Consider the following 18,772-nt stretch of genomic DNA (forward strand, 5'->3'; position numbering starts at 1 on the left):
CCCTGCCATAGGCTGGCTGCCCCCCTGCTCAGGCTGCCCAGGGCCCAGCCCACCCATCCCACTGCAGGCTGGGTGCACACAGCTCTGGGCAGCAGTGCCAGGGCCTGCAGAAAGTTATTTCTGACATCCGGCCACAATTTCCCCTCCTTTAGTTCAAAGCCCTTTGTCCTATCACTGTCAGCTCCTCTCAAGCACTGTAAGGCTGCAATGAGGTCTCCCCAGAGCTCTCTCTTCTCCATGCTGAACAAGCCCAGCTCCCTCAGACTTTCTTCATAGGAGAGACCAACCTCACCTTCCAAGCGCCTTAACATCTCTTCCAGGAGGACCTGCTCCATGAGTTCAGACTCAGGAGCCCGTGGCTCCCCAGCTCTTCCTTCTAAGAAGATGCAATCACACATGGAGAGGCTTGGCTGATACAAAGTTAATGAACACAGAGGTGTCAGTGGCATATCACAAACAAGAGGTACCTTGTTGACTCGCTTGGCTCTCAAGAGGTTTAAAGAGGTGAGCGAATATTTATATGCATCATTCAATCTTTAACATTTATTTAGAAATACAACATCAGTTAAAAAAAAAAACCACACCAAAAAATCCGAGTACTATGCTTTGAACAGATAAGAGCATTGTTCAGAAATCAGTTCTTCCCCAACTTGCTCACAAGTCACGTTTCCTTATTCATACACATCAAATACACATCAGTATTGTTATGACACTGTGCAGATGGGGAAACTGAGGCACAGAGGAACACCTTCACTAGGCAGACTGATGAGAGCCAGGAATACTTACAGCCTCCACCTGGCTCACAAGCCACAAGGACTGCTCCCTACCATCTTGAGTTTTGCTATCAACACCCGTGCTTCTCTCTGAGAAGAAAACCAACCATCATAGCAGTACACAGCAAGTCCATTGCTGGAGATGCCACAAGACCTCAGCTGTGGGGTACATCAACAATCAGAGCCAGGGGCAAAGCAGGTGTTGAAGTTATCTCAGATAATGGTATTACATTGCTTGAAAGAGTCTGGTGAGAGAGCAGTGGCACCAGTGACAACCTGGTGGTTGTGCTGAGTTTCCAACCTAAAGAAGTGCTGCAGATCCCGGACTGCAGAAGTTCAAGAGGGAAAATGAGAAGACGTGTGCATGGTGCTCTTCTGCAGGCAAGTTCTGAGCAGCACAAGGGTCTGTGCACAAGGACTGAGAAGTAGTTTAGCATAAAAATAGAACTTTGAGAATACTGAGAAACATCGTAAGGCTCGTGGCTCTGAAATAGCTTACACACTTAAGGTCTGCATTTTTCAGAAGATATTTTAGTTAGAAATTTTCAGGAAAACTTTTTTTCTAAGCCTGAAATAACTCACGTACACAGGAGAAAGGGAAAAAGATTCCCAGTAAGCACCTACGTTTAGAAGATTGTCATTCCAGTGTGTTACAGTCTATTAGCAAAAACACAATTGCAGCAGCTTATTTTTACTGCTGTGCCAAAGACATGTACAAAATCATTATTCTTAAGGAAGTCTCAAAAATGGAAGAGTGGATTCTGGAGTGTGAATGAACTGAGGATAATTCTGCATCTGCAGAATGCCACGTCCACCTGTTATCACTAAAGAGATTTCAGTAGAATTACTTGCATTTGTCTATCTAGTCTGCTTACCATTTTCTGATGACTTCTTATCACAAGGTACTTTAAAAAAATCCAATCTGAACTTTCTTAATGTTTTGAAGATGCAATCTGTACTTGTGTCAGTTTTCATTCTCTCCAAGTGGTTTATCTTAAAGTGGCTATCCAGCACTGAGAAGCACCTAGAATAGCGTCAGTTCAAGCTGCAATAGCATACAGTGTGTTCAGACGAGTTGCATCTCTCCTCCTTGGTGTATGCTTACTACTTTTATTGTGTGCATCCATTCAGCAAATGAGATAAGAGGTTTATTCATCCCCTGCATCCTGTAGTCTCAGCACTACAGCCATGCAACTTGCTGAGATGCTGGTACCTGCAGTTCAGCATGTCTTTCTTGCAAAGTTCCTGAAGAAAAGGCTTCTCCAATGGATGCTCTCCTGTCAGTTTTCAAGAGCCGATTTCCTTGGCTCGAAATTTTCTCTTCGGAGGCGCTTTAATTCTCTCAGTTCTTGAGGCAGCAAACTCTGATCCACCCCAGGAGTCAGCTTGTAACTCAAAGGAGATTCAATATAACCATTTCTGTACAGACAGACCCGCTTGCAGAATTCAAAGGTGCTAAACATAACACCAAAGTATGGAACAATCTGATTAAAAAAAAAAAGCAGCGTGTTATGCTCATAGTATTCTTAGATGCTTTTATAAAGGAAAACTTCTAGAATTTCAGGTTTGATGTCATCTGCTAACAGAACTGTGCTCATTTACGTGAAGTTAGACTCTCCTCAGACTTGGTTTGCACCTGCATCATGCTGAGGAGTTTGCTACTTGTGCACAGCTAATTCTAGTAACACCGTGAGGAACAAGGTCTGTGCTAGACTGTAAGTCATCACAACTTCCAAACTATCTCAGCAAATCCTAAGCAACCTCAGCGAATCCTAATATGGACTTAATTCTTCATAAAGCAGAATGACTGAACAATCTTCTTTTTCCCTGCGCAAAATGAGCAGCCCTGGTGCTACATGGCCTTACACCAGCCAAGGCAGGGCCAGCCATAGCCCAGCCACCACTACTAGTTATGCTCAGTTACCACTCATCAGCTGATCAGGTAATCCTCAGTGCAGCACTGTACAATGTATCTATCTAACTAACCTCATGTTTAAGCTATCGTTTTTTATTTCATGATTTCATCTCTGTAAGGGCTGCATAACTGGTGTGCATGCACTACTAGCTCACTGCAAAATGCAGCTTTTGACTTCTGTGGGAGTGGTTAATGCAAGAGCTATTTTTGTTATAGCTAGGTACAGTCTGTCAAATTACTGGAGCTCAGATGAAAAGCAGAACTCGGTTAGCTGCTTTAAGCACATCACTAGCTGTCCCCCATCCATACTCTGGCTTGAGTGTTAGAAACCTCCCTTTCCTAAGGGCATTCAAATGAACTTGAAAGAAGTCACATAAAGAAGCTGAACTCGCACCTACAGAAATACAACCAAACCTGTGATCCAAGGCTGGCTTATAGCCTGCCTGAGGTTATACCTGCGCTGTGACTGCCTTTGTCATCTCTAAGCCACTAATAAGTATGGAGGGTTGCCACATGCTTTATGACTTCAGTTGTGCGAGAGCGTGCCTTAGCTCAGCGCTGAAAACCAAAGCTCACCTTGAGCAGGCTGGGTGTGAGGCCGCTCCAAAGCCCGAGCACACCTTTGTTGTTCACGGTTTGCCGGAAGCAGTCAGCCATGCCTGTGAAATGGACGTCCACCATGCCACAGTGAGGGAGCCACGGACTCTGCGCCTGTTCAAGACACATCCAGAGGGTTCACAGCAAGCAGAGGAAAACTGGCGTAAAGAGAAATAAATGCATCCTGGTTCTTCTCCTCCATCCTGGTTCTTCTGTTAATCAAGAAGTATCAACTATTTTGCCTTCACAAACTGAGCAGAGAGTGATTTCACTCTCTGAGAGGTATGAAAGGGAGCAGTAATTTTCACCGGGATTTCCTTTTGTGCCATGTCACTGCTCACATCTGGGAAGGCATTTCAGAACCCTGGCAGCAGAGGACCAGTGGGCTGGAAGCCCAGGGTTGGCTCTGAATACCACTGGGCCTTCCTGTAAGTCTGATAAAGCAGGAGCATGCTGCCTTGACTCTGTCTGCTCAGGCAGCTTACACTGTAATGAGAAGAGCAAACTGCACTATGCACTGAGGAGCAACAGCAGAGATGGAACACATCTCAGCACAGGCTGCATGAGCCCGCCGAGGGCTGCAGGCAAGCAGCTGGTGCCTGTGTTCTGGTATCTTTGCTACATGCTCAGCTCGCCCAAACCAGCTAGCGTCAGCTTGAGAACATCCTGCTGGACTGATGCTACATTTCCAACTGCAGCGTACGCTGCCTTGGTTCACATGGAGGAAGTGTAGTGTGTCATTTTTAACAGCAAAATCCTTCCTTCGTTAATCTCCCACTGTGTTAGCACAGACAGGACAACTTGACCTTGAATAATCCCATCTTCACCCATCTGTGCACATGCAACAAGCTGTGGGTTTGTTCTGCACTGGCACATCAGGCTCTCGCTCATACCCACATACCTCACAGGAGCATGAGGGGACCCCAGGATACAACTTGACGATTGGTACATAGAGCTGATCATCACAGGGCAGCAGTTTGCTAAGAACAGGACAAGTACCGCTGATCGGTTGGTGAATACAGATATTAATATCTTCTCTTTTAGTTGAAACACCACATATAGCCTTTCTTCCTTGCTTGGTCAAACTAACCCGCAGCCTCTCAGAGTTGCTAAGCCTGTGATGACAAGCCTCTTGTTAACCGACAAGTGGTGATGAATTTTCTACATGCCTGAGCTCTAGCATTTCAAATACTTGGCAACTTGGACGGTAAAAGTGAAAAGAGATCAAGACTCGTGCTCCAGATATACCAGAGAAGCTGCTAATCAAATGGTTTAAAGGTTATTGTATCCCGTTGCATTGCTGGAAAGTCTACAGCTAAACTTTAGAAGCAAATGAAAAAACAACAACAACAAATTCAAACAAGCCAAAAACAAATGGCCTCCCCCACAAAAACTGCACGAGCCTTCTTCAGACTTCTATCCCCCAATATGTTTGTATACAATTAAAATGCATGTGAAACACTCCTGAGAGCAGGTTACAGGTGAAAATATACCATTTGTTCTGATAGGAACACCTCTGAGAGGTGATTTTAGGAAAGCAGCTGTCTGCACTAAGACAGCAGGCAATATGCTTTCACTACATTCTTATCTGGTCGCTTCTGGATCTCCTTGGTCGCGTCCTGGCTCTTTTATCCCACACACAAATAGGGCTGAGGATTAATCCGTGGTCTTTTACACTTGAAGCAAAAGGAAGCAGAAGTTCTCTCTGAACTTTTTTCAACAGCGTACACCTAACTTGCAAGAGAGGGACCCAGACAAGTTCCCACAGCCTCTGGTTTACGGTTCAGAGAAGCAGATGTGATGGGATTTAACTGACAGGACTTTATGGTATTACCAGCCCTGCCTTTACAGAAAGATCAAGGTAACAGAGCTACTCTGGTAGCCAAGGTTCATGCATGTGTTCACTTCTGCTCCCCTGCTACAAGCAAGCTGTCCGCTTGGCTTTTTCACTTACGGGGTAGTAAGAGTTTAAAAAGCAAAAGCTAAATCCCACAGAAAGAAATACAGTAATTGAGAAACTGCTCTATGAAGACTTTCATGACTATACTGTAGAAGATGCTGAGTGCTGCAACTGAGATTTCAGGGATCAGTTCCGCTAAGAATGGTGACATTACCACCAGGGATGCTTAGATGAGTGCCCAAATGATGGAAATACCCTTAATAATGCAACAGTGGTCATAGGAGAGCTGGAATCAAAATCTTGTTCTTTTTTCTGGCCTACCAGCCAGTGTCACAAGCTCTTATGGTAAAAGGTACAGGCAGCAACATTGTGAAGGGGAACAACTTTCTGAAAGGCTTCGGGAAAGCAGGAATGCTACTGATGTGGACCTTCCTTCCTTTTTAAGTCCTTTTGTGGTAGGCAGGGCATGACCTGCCAGAATTAACTGCAGGAGTTTAACTCAATCCCCTTAGTTACTGCATCCAACGCAAAGGCACATACAGATTGATTTTGATGATGGCACTCCTGCCTACAACACCAGTGCCCGCATTCAGTAAGGGTCTGCGTGCAGCAAACGCAACCAGAACACAGTTAAAAAGGCACAGGTAAGTCAAAGCCTCAGGTTTCTGATTTGCCCACAGACTGTGATCTCTTAAGAAATTTTCTGAAAGACTGCTTAGAGTAACATTCACTATGGTTACAGCCATTTGCAAGATTTCAGGCCATGGGACAAAGCCTCCTGCGTTCTGGGGGCAGTGTGTTCCTAAGAGCACAGACACAGCATGTAAGCAGCAACTGTCCACAGAACTGCAGTCACCTACTGCAAAAAAAAATAATCTAAAAGTTACATGAGTGCACAGTTAAGGATTCGGTATTATGGAGCACAGATAAATAAACACAGAATGTATTAATAAAAGACAAATTAAAGGGGGGGGGGGGGAGATGTTTCATTTGCCACTGTTTTTAATAATAATAATAAAAAAGATGGCTGTGGGTTTTGGGTGGGTGTGTATCACTTAAGCACGTTTGCAACAGTACAACCCTCACAACCACCCTATGGCAGTAGAGCAGGAAAATGGCAGTAACCAAACTGATCAGACGAGTTTCTCCACCTCTTCTCAGAAACCTACTGTCACATACACAAACAAATCTCATTCCAAAACGATCAGCTTTGAGAGACATTTCAAACCAGACAGCTCACAGCAGCTTCCTTCCCCTCTTCCGACACCACTTGGCACTACAGGCAGCTGAAGAGAGAGCTTTTTGTTACCAACACTTTTAAGGACTTCATTCTAAGCAGACATGCTTCTTTCTTGCTGCAGAAGGTGGGAGACACCGTACAGCTCACTGCACTGACAGCAGAGTTCAGGTGTCGGGCAGAGCAGTAACAGGGCTAAGCCACTCATCTTGTTACACCGATGAATGCTGGGTTGCACTAATGATTAGAACACATTTGGTGCACAGTTGGCTCTATCTGCTCCGAAAAAAAGGGCCTTTCAGGATCCAGAGGCCTCCAAGTCTAAGGAGTCACTGTGATCCATGCCAAAGAAGCAGTCTGTTCTGCTCTGACAACCTGTGAGCTGGAGGGGTGCATGAAGAGACCCTTTGGCCCGCACTCAGGTATTTTATTATATTATATTTATTTATACATATTTATTATATTTTTTATAAAAACACAAACCATTTAAATAAGGGGGAAGCCCTGCGACAAAACTCTGGCTGAAGTTAATGGTTACCTACAGACTTCTCAGATCCCATCTCTCCCTCTGTCAGCAGCATGAGCTGGGTGCCAGAACAACAGTCACACTGGGAACTAACCTCACACATCCTTCTCAAGGTTTCTACCTCCACGAGCTACCCCAGCCCCCTACTTCTTACTCCTCTTAGCACTGGACCACTGATGTAGTCCACTGCAGCTGCAATGAGACCTGTGCCACCCAAAGAACAACCATTTTAATCTTCCCGAGGCTCTCAGCAGCAAGAGAGGGATAAAGCAGGATGCAGGCACATATTCCCCACCCTCCCTTTGCAGATACAACATTCCTACACATGGTTCAGGACTATTTGGTTTGCACTATCTGAATTTACAAGTTAATGGTGACTATTTGGAAATACTTCTCTTTATTTAACATACTTTTCCCCTTCCTCTTCATGTTTCTAAAAACTTCATTGGTACAAAGCTGATTTTTTCCCCTTCTGACTGCACAGAACTGATGGCACACTACAGCAGTACTACTAGATCCTACAGCAGTACTACTGTGCAGTGCTACAGCTACCACAGGAGGTATGCTATTCTGATGGCAGATGCACTACAATTTTTGTATTACTAATACATTTTCAAAAGGTTTGGAGTCCTACACGTTTGATCCATTACCAGAAGAAACTCAAAAAGACAGGAAAGCATTTTATAACACAGCACACAAGTTCATGCTCTTAATCTGGAAGCTATAATAAGAAGTCTTTGTGTTTGCAGCCTGCATTAATGAGGACACTCGCAAGAGGCAAGGTGTAATTGCAGTTCAAAGGAAACTGAAGGACAAACATTGCAGTTTTCATTCAGGTTAATGCTACTACAGTCAACAGAAACTTCACTCAGGCGGAGACTGAGTGCTTATCATTAACAACTCAAATAAGAGATAACTGAGATGTGAACAAGTATTAATACTGGGGGAAAAATGTAAAGTACCAGGCAAGTCAATCTCCCTTCCTGAAAGACAGCCTTACCTGGGTGTGACAGTCTTTTCCATGCTGTTGGTCTAGTAATACTGACTTACCCCTGCATGGGAACATAAAGCCCAGTGAAGGTCCCCAGGCATGCAGTAAGGCCAACAATGACCAGTTAGGAGAAGGCAATCGTTTCCAGCACATCGCAGCAAAGCAGCTGACTGACAGCTTCCTGCACTCTAAGAACATGTTGTCCTTTCCTCTGCAACCTGAACTCGGGCCAAATCTCTCTGCCTTGCTGAAATTATTGGCACTGAGGATGCAAAACAGTTTACTGTCTGCATGAAAGAGTTTGCCCCAGCTCTAAACACACCACTGCCAAGCCTGTTGTATCCTGAGGCTCTGTGCTCTGCTGCAGAATCCCTTCCTTGCTACTGGATGCGATCTTCCCCTGCTCTTAACTTCTTTGTGCTAGAAAGAAATCTTGGATAAAGAATACAGAGCTCTCTTTCCTCAAGGTGGCAGTGCAAACTCCCTGCAGGGAGGCTTTGGGGTCACTTCAAACACGTGGTGATGATTCAGCTCAAAGGAGCACAGATTTCATGTACATGAGCAGTGATTTTCTAAATGGCATAAACCTGCAGGCAGGCTAGCTTGTTTCTACGCACAACACAGCAAAAAGCAACACGAGTTCCTACATCTCCCCCTGTCTTTGTAGGAATTCAGGAGAAAATTAATGTTTCTAAAGGATTGAGGCTTTTCTGTGGACGTATTTTCATTGTCCATTACATGGATGAGGTACAGAATAAATGTATCAGAATAAATCGGATACAAAAGAGGAATATCCACAAAGTTTTAGCTCCTGCATCATTCCAAGCACAGACATGCTGCAAACCAATACAGGGCACTCAGGGGATAAGAGTGGTGGCTGCTGCTCTGGAAACACGGCCATCTCCCTGCTGAAAGCAATGGGGCCACAATAGCCACAGCCCTAACCCTGCCTTCCTCCCACAACCAGCTGGGTACAGCGTGCTCTCCTGCTTCCTTCTGGGAGATCACTGTGCTGCACTGCTAAGCTCTTGCTGTAATCCAGCTTGCAGCAAGCATTAGCACAGCACAGCTCCCTGGATGAACAGGGTTGAAGACCCACAGCAGCAGCAGGCTGGCCCAAGGCAGACCTGGATCTTACATCAGCGCAGTTCTACTTCTAAGCCTTATTTACCATTTCCCCTCTTATCCAGTTTTTCCACTGGCACTATTCAGCATTTTGGCTTCACAGGCAGCATGCCTGCATTTCTCTCCTAGGGAAGTCTGAGGGTTGGAGAGAAACATGTTAGAGGTTAGTTCAGATGGACAAAAGCTACCTGAAGCTGTTAGAGCATGCAAGGCCCGCAGTGCTCTCATGCAGCTGTTCTCAGGCACTGTCTTGCTGTGTATTCCAACCAGCACTTCCCAAAGCAGCAGGGCACTAACCCTGCAATACCCTCAGAGACTGTGGTGTGAAACATCTTTGTTGCAACACCAAAACAATAAAAATGCCAGAAGCTGAAAGCGTTAGGGGCATAGGGGGAGAAGGACCAGGGACAAAGGAAGGGATTTTACCAAAACCAGAATCTGATTTTTAGTAACTACTAGTTAACAGGGGAGCCAGGCAGGTCCTAAGTTGAAGTAACACCCAGAACATGCAGTCCTGAACCCTGGCAGCAAGGGGAAGAGGAGTGTGAGATCATGGGGAGAAGAAAGGCAGGAATTCACATTGCCACTTCCCCCTCAGGTACAAGAGTTTTGGAATTTGATTTCTATCTGTGCACTCGCTTTCACACAATTTGAAGGAAATTAGTATCAGTGAAACCTCTGTTGAGTTGAAATCAGACAGCAGGATCAAAAGTTACCAGGGGCAAGGACCAACAGCAGAATCCTTACTATAGAAGCCTTACTTCAACAGGAAACCATAACTAAAGGTGGCAATATTGCTCCTTGCTGTCTCACACACTACAGAATTTGTTCCCAAATCCATCTCTGAACATTTTCAAGACTCAGGCTCCTGTGCAGTTCACTGCTACACGGTCTCCCTGCACGAAGTCTCACAGCACGTATGCTTCTGAGATGTCATGTGAACCACATGACCCAAAAGGCACTTTTTATTTTTAAACCGGGTCATGGCTCCAATAACAAATTCCCATCTGAGAGCACCACAGATCTCACACACAGCAGGGTAATGCAGCTTGTGAGCTCCCCAAGGCTGCCATGCCAGCACCTCTGATTTTTTAGGTTACAAAGAACTCAAAGCATTTCCATCATTTACAACAAATTTCACACCTGCATCCTGTGTTCCAAAGGAGCAAAAAAAATAAACAAATCCCAAGCCATTGACAACCTCTCTTCCCTTCCTGTGCTGCAGATTTACAGGCAGCTGAGGTCTGACTGATTCACTTCTGTCTCTGAACAGAGGCAACTTCCTGGGAGATGCATGGCAGCACTTTATGCTAACCAAGAACAACAAACCTGCTTGTTTACAGCGGCAGAGGGAATTCACAGCCTGGATTTTAGAACAGGAGGATCAGACATACTGAACACCTTACACTGAGAGATGTCCTCAAATGTGCCAAATCCTTTAGTGTAGTATGTTTATTTTATTTTACAAGAGTTTGATGGCTGTCCCTGAGTAACATCTACTGCAAAAAAAGAGAGTTCAGACAACTTTTAGTTACAGAAATTAAAATAAAGAATACCAGCAAAATACAAGCACAGGACAGAACTTCTGCAATGCATGCAAAGTCTGTTCACATTAGCAGGAGACTGTAACAGTTGATGACTTAGAAGACTTTAGGGCCATCCTTGTGCATTTTGCCTCCCCAAACCACCCAAGTCACACATCAACGTGTAGTGAAAGCTGAGAAGTGCCAGCCAGGGGCAGCTGAGCCTACCACTGAGGCCACATGCAGAGAAGGAAAGGCCAAACTTGAGTATTAGGTTTGCATGGCCCTCCAGCATGTTTATAGATACTCAGCCCTGCACACAGCCTAGGGCTGCTGTCAGTCTATTAATCATATTCTGCATGGCATGTAAAGCTCTAAATCCAACCTTCTTGGCTGAAATACCAGAGCTCAGTGTACTGTGCACTCCAGGAAGTCATCACAGACAAAAAGATGACGTGGGAAAGGAGAAGAATATTACCGGTGCTTCCCTAAGGCATGGGGCTCCTTTACAGGCAGGTATTTCCAGGCTTAGAAGTTTTCTTGTATGCACTTAAATAAGCTGACAAGGTAAAACTGAACAGCACTTAAGATACTGTGAAATGAGAAAGGAAAGGCAAGAATAACAAACAGTCAGAAGGATACACAGATCGTAAGTTTTTGGTCAGAAGCTGAGAAAGTGTGAATCAGGAAAGTATTTACTGCAATATGTCCCTCTGAACAACCCTCTTCTTCCATATTCCCCTTCTACAGATGCACAACAACAGCCATATTCCATGCTGAAACATGCACACAGTACCTCTTAATTCTCTAGCTTCCAATCAGGAGCAAAGCAAAAAAAGGAAGACAAAGGAATAAAATTAGGACAGTCACAACAGAGAGCGCTCACATTCAGTAAGGCTCAACCACATTAATTAATGTCTCATTTAAGAAAGTCAATCAAGCTCATTTACCAAACAAAGCATCTTTAGAAAAAAAAATAAACATGATAAAGATAATTCTAGCAGCAGGGAAGGAAGAAACCATGGTTACAGAGAAAAACTGACATCATAAATCATCACCAAAGCAAAGAGAGAGAACCATCTGCTGATGGGCCGATTCTGTTCCCACAGATGCCAATGACAGAAGCTGCTGACATAAGGACTGTAGGAGTCAGATACGTAAAATGAGAAAGGATGAAGCAAAACGATTGCAACAGAGACTAGAAATAGTACTTATGCTTCCTCTCATAACAATATTATTTTGCATCTTTGCAAACAATTCATGCTTTTCTGGACCTGGAGACACACGGAGCCAACTCTTCCAAGACTACCAGTATGTCAGGTAAAGATCTGAACTGCATGTTTTGGGCTCAGGCTTGTGTTCAGTGCCAGTATCAGACAAGACAGCCTAGTTTCTGAAGCTCCTGAGACTACCTTGTAACCTGCTTCTCCATCACCAGTGGGGTCACTGGAAGTTGTCTTTGGCTATGTGCTGCCTTCATCTACAACCTCTACAACATGCAGGGTTCCTCTCCATACACAAAACTAGTGTTTATGGCTTCAAAACCAAGCAGGAAACTCATATGAGTTTCAACAGTGGCTAAAGGCTTTGGGACATCCCTCTTCTTATCAGCTAGAAAATGGAATTGTTGAATGGAAGCTGAGCAGAATAAAATGGCTGAGGAAAACAAGAACTCAGAGATATGTGTTCCCCTGTTCTCTATGGAACGCTGAAATGCCTCAAAGCTCTGTTTTTCCCTGCTTTATTCTCTCCTTTCTCATGCCCCTTTGCATGATACCCATCCTGCTGCTGCTCTGATCATTCCTGCTTTCTGACCATCTCCCTCCAGGCTGAGCTGACCAGCACACATGCACACTGAAGAGCTGACCCTTGCAAGGCTGAGCAACACCCAGATGCTAACCATGAAAAACACTTCTTGGATCATGTTACAGGAGATCCATAGCCTGCTTTATATCAGCTAGGGCACAATTTTCAAAGGATCTCATTTCCAGACAGGCCTACGTGAGTCACCTTCAGTACCAGATGAGTTATAGGCTGTCACATCTTGACAGCTGCATTCTCCCATGCTGTCAGAATAAACTGCTGGACAGGTGTTGCCTCTTTAAGCTTGGGAAATCACTATGCAGTTGTTGCAACACATCTATGAGGAAAAAAGCTCTCTGTCACTGAACATTTCTTTGCTTCAGACAGATTTTAAGGTATCTATTTCCTACATATTTAGGAAGTTAATCCAATTCCTTATTCTGGAAATATCAGGCGTTTTAAGTATCCCATTGGCAAAAGAGCACAGCCTAGTGGCAACAAGATGAATGATGCCCCCCTTGCCTATGGAGACAAGGCTGGACACAGAACATCACACCATTCACTTCTGGAACTGCTGAAGCGATTACGAAAACCGAGTAACTGAACGTTTAAGTAACTGAACATCAACAGAAAAAGATTAAAAGGGAAACAGTTACATGTTTTCTTCTTCAGTCAACAACACTGCTGTGAGCCTCAGGATTAAGAGAAAAGGAAGAGTTGTAGGAGGCAACTGATTTTCGTAGACCCATTTATACAGCTGAAAAAATAACCCATTTTCATGACCAGAACCTGCTTCTTACCTGAGATGTTTTATGAGATACTCGATGGGCTCAGCTTAAAGCTTACCTTTTGCACACATCACCTACAAGAGCTGGTCTCAAAAAAGACTTCTGCTGAAGTCCTTTTTTACAAGGTGGAAAGAGGGAAAGTGAATGCTTCTGTGATACTGGATCTAAGCTGTGTCTGAAAAAGGGAACCCTGGAGAAGAAGAGGGGAATTCACAGCCTCGACGACCTTTTGCTAGATTGTGACTCAGCCACCAGGGGATGGGGGAAGGGAGATTCTAAAATGCTGCCACACAAAACGACATTGTTTTGGATAAGAACACAAAAGCTTTCTGTTAAGTTTACAGTTCCATGAACTGGGCTGAAAGAAGGAATTCACATGCCATAGCCAAATAGCCACCAAAGAATGACAGCTATTCACTGGCACTCTACTGGTGAAGCTCTAATGAAAAGATGACAAAGATGACAGCATCAAATGAATTATGGCAACGAGACAGAAGCTGTAGGATGTGAAGGTTTTTGTTTGGTTTGGTTTTTAACCATTATGACTAAACTTTCAGGAAAAAGAAGCAGCAAGATAATGGGAGCAACTGTGAAGTTCCATTAACTACAGAAGTCAGAAAGAAGAGTTGGGATGGTTCTGATCCTTCAGATTTAATATGTGCTGAGCAAGTTTCTTCTGATTACCCACACATATGCCAGGCATAAACAGCAGACACACCAAAACTGGAAATGGCATGGATCTCATTCATCCTAGCTAATACCAAATGAATGAAATGCTTGTATTAGACAGAAGATTTGCCAGTTCTGAAGGGTGAGAATTTGACAGAACTATATGAAGAAGTAATAAAGCTAGTGACAGAGTCAGAAAGGAAACACAAATCACATGGCATACTCAAACCTACATTCAAAGTGTAACAACAGTCTCAAAACAATGAATTTTCAGATATTTAAAAGCAAAGAAAAGACAAAAACACAACCCACCTAAACCAGAGCATCTGTAGCCTATGTGGTACGAGAAACAAGGCAGTAATGGCTATCCTCATCCCAAGCTCCCGAAACAGGCTCCTCTAACAAAGTACAGCAACATCAGCGTTTTGTACCTGCATTTTCCTCTTGACAGTCTCAAAGGGGAAAGAAAGCGTCTGTGCCACAGCAGCTGCTACACAGCCATTTATGAAGTTCTGAAGGGGAGTAAAACAAACTACGGGTTCTCGCCAGATTCTGTCCAGATTGATGTAAACAAAGAATGAGCCCACGGAAAATGGGACGGCACCTAGAAAGCAAACCACGCAGAGGTTGATATTAGCACACTGTGCACGAAGAAAACAGCTCTCATTACATAGTCTGGATGGACAGTACAAACTGCTGCCAGCCTACCGGTCACACTGCTCAAATTAGATCAATACTTAGAAAATTGCCATCAAACCCTCACAGTTTAGCATCTAGGCTTGGTGACAGAGGTACATATTTGCACACTAAAATTGTCAAGTTTCACAACAGGCTCTTCTGCAACAAGCTCCATCTGTGGTCCAACCCAACCCCAGCACCTGTATGGGTAAACAGAGCTGCCTCTTCTGTCAAGCAGATGAAGAACGCTTCTGTCCTCTCCTGCTTGCTTTGTGCTCTCCTAAATTTCATAGTGCAATTCTACATTATAACTACAGATATTTTTTTTAAACATTCCGTTATGAAAAAGCAGATGAAATCCAGTGGCATTTTAAAAAGTTGTTGAGAGAAAATAATTAAATAGCTGTTTCATGTAAAGAGAAACTATCACTAATCTTCAGGTTGATTACACACTGCTGCTCACAGTGGTCTCACTAAGCAGCCAGGGAGACGAACCCTGACAGGAATCACAGATATGGCACGCTTACATTTTTTGAAGAGTTAAACAAGAGAAATCCTGCACCTGAGGCACAACTGCATTACCTACAAAAGGAAACTATTTTGACAATGCTTAACCATGCAGAAATGCAACGATTTGGGTCATAATTTGAAGGAATAAAACAGCAGCAAAGATCAGTATTGTTTTGCCTTGTAAACCCACATGCCTTCCATGGAACAACATTGCCATTTGTTTTGAAATCAAGTGAGCAAGCAAACGCATGATATAGCTACAATAAACAGTGTGCAATTAGGTCATTTTCCCCAAGATTATTTTACCTAATATAGCTGGCGTAACACCACGATAAAGTGCAAGAAGTCCTTCTTGGTGATAAATTTTGTAAAAAGCATGAAGAATTCCTTCATAAGATGGCTCCAGTCGGTTCTGCACAATAAGCCGGGTTTTAATTACATCGGTAGGGTAAGTCACAACAGTTGCAACCATGCCAGCCAAACTTCCTGCTATGATAGCTCTCCAGTGGGAAATATGGCCCAACTCATCCGTGAAAAGTATAACAAGTCTACAGTAAAAGCATAAAAGAGATATCATTAACGGCAAATGGCAAAAGAAAGAAAGAAAGAAAAACACCATGAAATAAGAAGGCAGATCATTCTTGATACAATTAGAATCGTAGAATATGATCCCATGTAATTGTTCTGCTCACAAGCTCCTCCAGTAGCAGGAGATGAAACCTCAGTAAGTACCGAATCCAAGACCTCCCTGTCTTCTCTAACACCATACAAGCATCAGGTCTCTGTGAATCAGAACATAGGGACGGAAAACACAAGCGGAATAAAAACAACATGCCCAAGAGCTCACGCAGAAACACAGAAGTAGGAGTCAACAGCAAGGTCAATGGCTGGAATGCACAGCTCCCACATGCCATTCACTTTACCTGCAGCCTTCATGAGCTCAGATGCTTCCAGTATCTGAAGGAGCTTTCTGAGGGCAGCTTGTGTAGCTCCACCTGCACCACAGTACCCAGCACACACTGAACACGCAGAGTTGCAATCTCCCATTGTGGAGAACCAGAGCACCAATTCAACAACAACAACAAAAGCTGCAAAGATACAGTGAGGAGCCACTTCCCCCAGTTTACTTCTTTGCTTGGCAAGCGATTTCCAAAGTGCTTTTCATCCACAGAACGCCAGTTTATCTACAGGCTGAAAATCACCATAACGGAGAAGCAGCCCGTACGAAAAGCTCTGCCACCAGCTGTCCGACAGAGACGCGGGTCTCCAGCTTTTCTCACAAGGCATCCATCACAGGGCCTTCTGAGAAGCCCCGTGCCTGCTGTTCTGTCTCTGAAGCGCTAACTTTTTTCGTTCATTCAGGGCAAAACAACCGATAACAACATACAAGCCGCTGCTCGCTCAGCCGACGCTGTTCCACGTGTGCTGCACTTTGCGCTGCGTGCCGGATCCCCGCAGCTACCCGTCCCGTGCCTGCAGCGCTCCGCCTGCACGCAGCCGCCCTCAAAAGCACAACGGAACGAGAAACGAGCCGTAGCGCTGCGAGCGGCAGAACCCCCAGCTCCCGCAGGGCCCGAACCGCCCCGCGACCTGCTGCCGAGTCAGCACCGGCACGGAGACGTTAAAGCGAGTAAGGCGGCGCATCACCTTCAAGAACGACGGGAGCCGAACAGCAGGAGAGGGAAAGATCCGAATCCCGACTTCCTTTCTGATGTCCGGATGACCGAAGCGCCGCACTGAGGAGCGAGCAGCGCTGCAGCTGCGCTCGGGGCGGCCCCAGGGCTCAGCCGGACCCGGCGGCACGTACCGCACGCCTCCAGCAGCGGCCCCGCGGAGCCCCGCGCGCAGAGCGCTCCCAGCGGTGCCCCCCCCCCGCTCCCTCCGAGCGCGGCCCGGCCCGGGCACCCTCTCCCCGCTTACCGGCGGGAGGCGGCGAGCTGCAGCGCGCTGTAGGGGTACAGCCGCAGGCAGGCGGTGAGGTTCCCCTTCCACAGGGCCCGCAAGCCCTCGGTGCGGCACAGGCCGCGCCCGGCGCCGAGCAGCCCCCGTTCGCAGTGCCGGGTGCCCACCTGCGCCAGCACCGTCAGCAGCTCCAGCGGCGCCGTCAGGCTGAGGCTCAGCGCGCCCGCCAGCCCCGCACAGCACAACCGCTGCGGGCCGCTCAGCCGCCCGTCCCGCCGCCAGGTGGCCATGGCCCCCGCGGGGCTGCGCGGCGCCGCCGTCCGGAGGGGTGCGGCCTCCGTGGGGCGGTGCTGCGGGCCGTGCCCGGTCCGGCTTGGCCGGGCGGAGCGGAGCGGAGCGAGCACAGCCGAGCGAAGAAGGGGGGGCTCGACGAGGGCGGCTCACGGCCGGCCGGGCGGTGCGGGGCGGTGCGGCAGTGGTAGGTTCAAGTTCTGAATGAGAAGAAGTCGTTCAAAGAATACGTCCAAAAGAGTAACGGGTAACGCGAATCCCCGGTGAAAACGATAATCACCCAAAATGCACTAAAAGAAACCTCAGGGCAGATTGAGGCAGAGACGGCTCGCCACTGCTGGGACATCTTTGTAGGGTGTTCGCCGATGATGTCAGAAGCGTTGGACATGTTAATCCGGCCGTTGTTACTTTACTGCTGATAGTTCCGATGTTAACAATTGCAAACTGTTTCTATTGGTATCAACTTAAGAGACAAACCCAGAAGGCTCGGGCACTGCCAGCAGTCATTAAGCATGAGCAATATGAGATTCTGCCAAAGTATTCCCAAGCTGACTGAAAAAGGGGGAATTGGTTTGAAGAAACAGGCCTCACTGTATTTTGTACGTGTTTTTAGAAATAGCTGATTTGAAAAAGTTGATGTGCCGTATCTTTTAGTATTTTTAGCATATTTTAGCATATTTTTAGAAACATGGTTGTTGAATTGTTGTATGATGCGATTATTTCTTGCTTGCAAACTGTATTACTTTTTAGTGTTGCAAATAGTTATGGATGTAGGCCCGTAGACTAGAAAGCGTGCTGTAAGGCTGTTTTGACGAGAGAGCTTCAGCAACAGAAACACCATAATGAAGCCAGGGCCTCCACACAAGGCTGCGTTGTCTCACTCTGGGATTAGGTTGGGACGCGACAGGCAGCCGCCAAGATATCCCCTCTATCCTCCTCATCTTCTAACACCCCAATATAGACCACCAAAAAACAGGCTGCACCCCAGTATATCTCACTAAAAGAGGTTGCCTAACCTCTCTCTATCCAAGGACGAGCAGATGTCCAGAAATAACGTCCAAGTCCTGAGTAAGCAAATGTTACGATTTTGGTACCTATGAATTACTTCTAATAGGCATTCTCCTACTGAGTCTGTGTCAATGAAGAAAGTTTGTCTAGTAGAGAAGCAAGGAAGACCACTGCATGAAGTAAAAGGCTGTTGGTTGGACAGTCAGGATGCTAAAAGGATGCTGGGCGGAAGAAGAGACCATGGAATAGAGGACTGGAAACCTCATAAATCACTACCTCAGATAGGTGTGTATATGTTAATTGTCTCACATGTAATTGATGAATATGTACCATCTGTGTAAAAATAATGGACTCTGAATCATGTAATCTTGCACTTCTGGTGCACATATGCCTAATGCTTCCTGGTGCTGCTAATAAAGAATAACTGACTGAAGAGCAACAAAACTTTGCAATTAAGTTTCTATGCATCAATTTCTTGGATTCAGAAGAAAGGAGCAGGAGGCAGAGAGCAGGAGGGGAGAGGAGACGCGGGCAGT

The 18,772-nt window shown here is 45.6% G+C and overlaps 1 protein-coding gene across 2 annotated transcripts; it reads right to left on the reverse strand.

Annotated features, from left to right (window-relative positions):
* Nucleotides 1-528: 528 nt before the first annotated feature.
* Nucleotides 529-17,227, reverse strand: SLC25A43 (solute carrier family 25 member 43). Of its 2 annotated transcripts, none has more exons than XM_042876519.1 (5): nucleotides 16,956-17,227; nucleotides 15,342-15,583; nucleotides 14,279-14,451; nucleotides 3,265-3,399; nucleotides 529-2,257 (listed from the first exon to the last, which is right to left on the reverse strand). In XM_042876519.1, exons 1-5 carry the CDS (start codon nucleotides 17,225-17,227, stop codon nucleotides 2,054-2,056), a joined length of 1,026 nt encoding a protein of 341 aa, XP_042732453.1. In that variant the 3' UTR covers nucleotides 529-2,053. The 2 variants fall into 2 exon arrangements, with proteins under 2 accessions (XP_042732453.1, XP_042732454.1); XM_042876520.1 differs by lacking the exon at nucleotides 16,956-17,227 and adding an exon at nucleotides 15,959-16,618 and having other exon boundaries at nucleotides 15,342-15,817.
* Nucleotides 17,228-18,772: the final 1,545 nt, after the last annotated feature.

This window comes from Lagopus leucura, unplaced genomic scaffold (genome assembly GCF_019238085.1).
Source record: "Lagopus leucura isolate 7727_CA_CO unplaced genomic scaffold, USGS_WTPT01 Super-Scaffold_100016, whole genome shotgun sequence".
Lineage (NCBI taxonomy): Eukaryota > Metazoa > Chordata > Aves > Galliformes > Phasianidae > Lagopus > Lagopus leucura.

Bases quoted from the DNA above. Each gene is read 5' to 3' on its own strand.
- SLC25A43 (XM_042876519.1), bottom strand. From the start codon at position 17,227: ATGGCCACCTGGCGGCGGGACGGGCGGCTGAGCGGCCCGCAGCGGTTG. The intron at 15,584-16,955 runs GTAAGCGGGGAG...CTTTTACTGTAG, and splicing joins CAGCTCGCCGCCTCCCGCCG to ACTTGTTATACTTTTCACGG. The intron at 2,258-3,264 runs GTGAGCTTTGGT...TTTTTTAATCAG, and splicing joins TCACACCCAGCCTGCTCAAG to ATTGTTCCATACTTTGGTGT.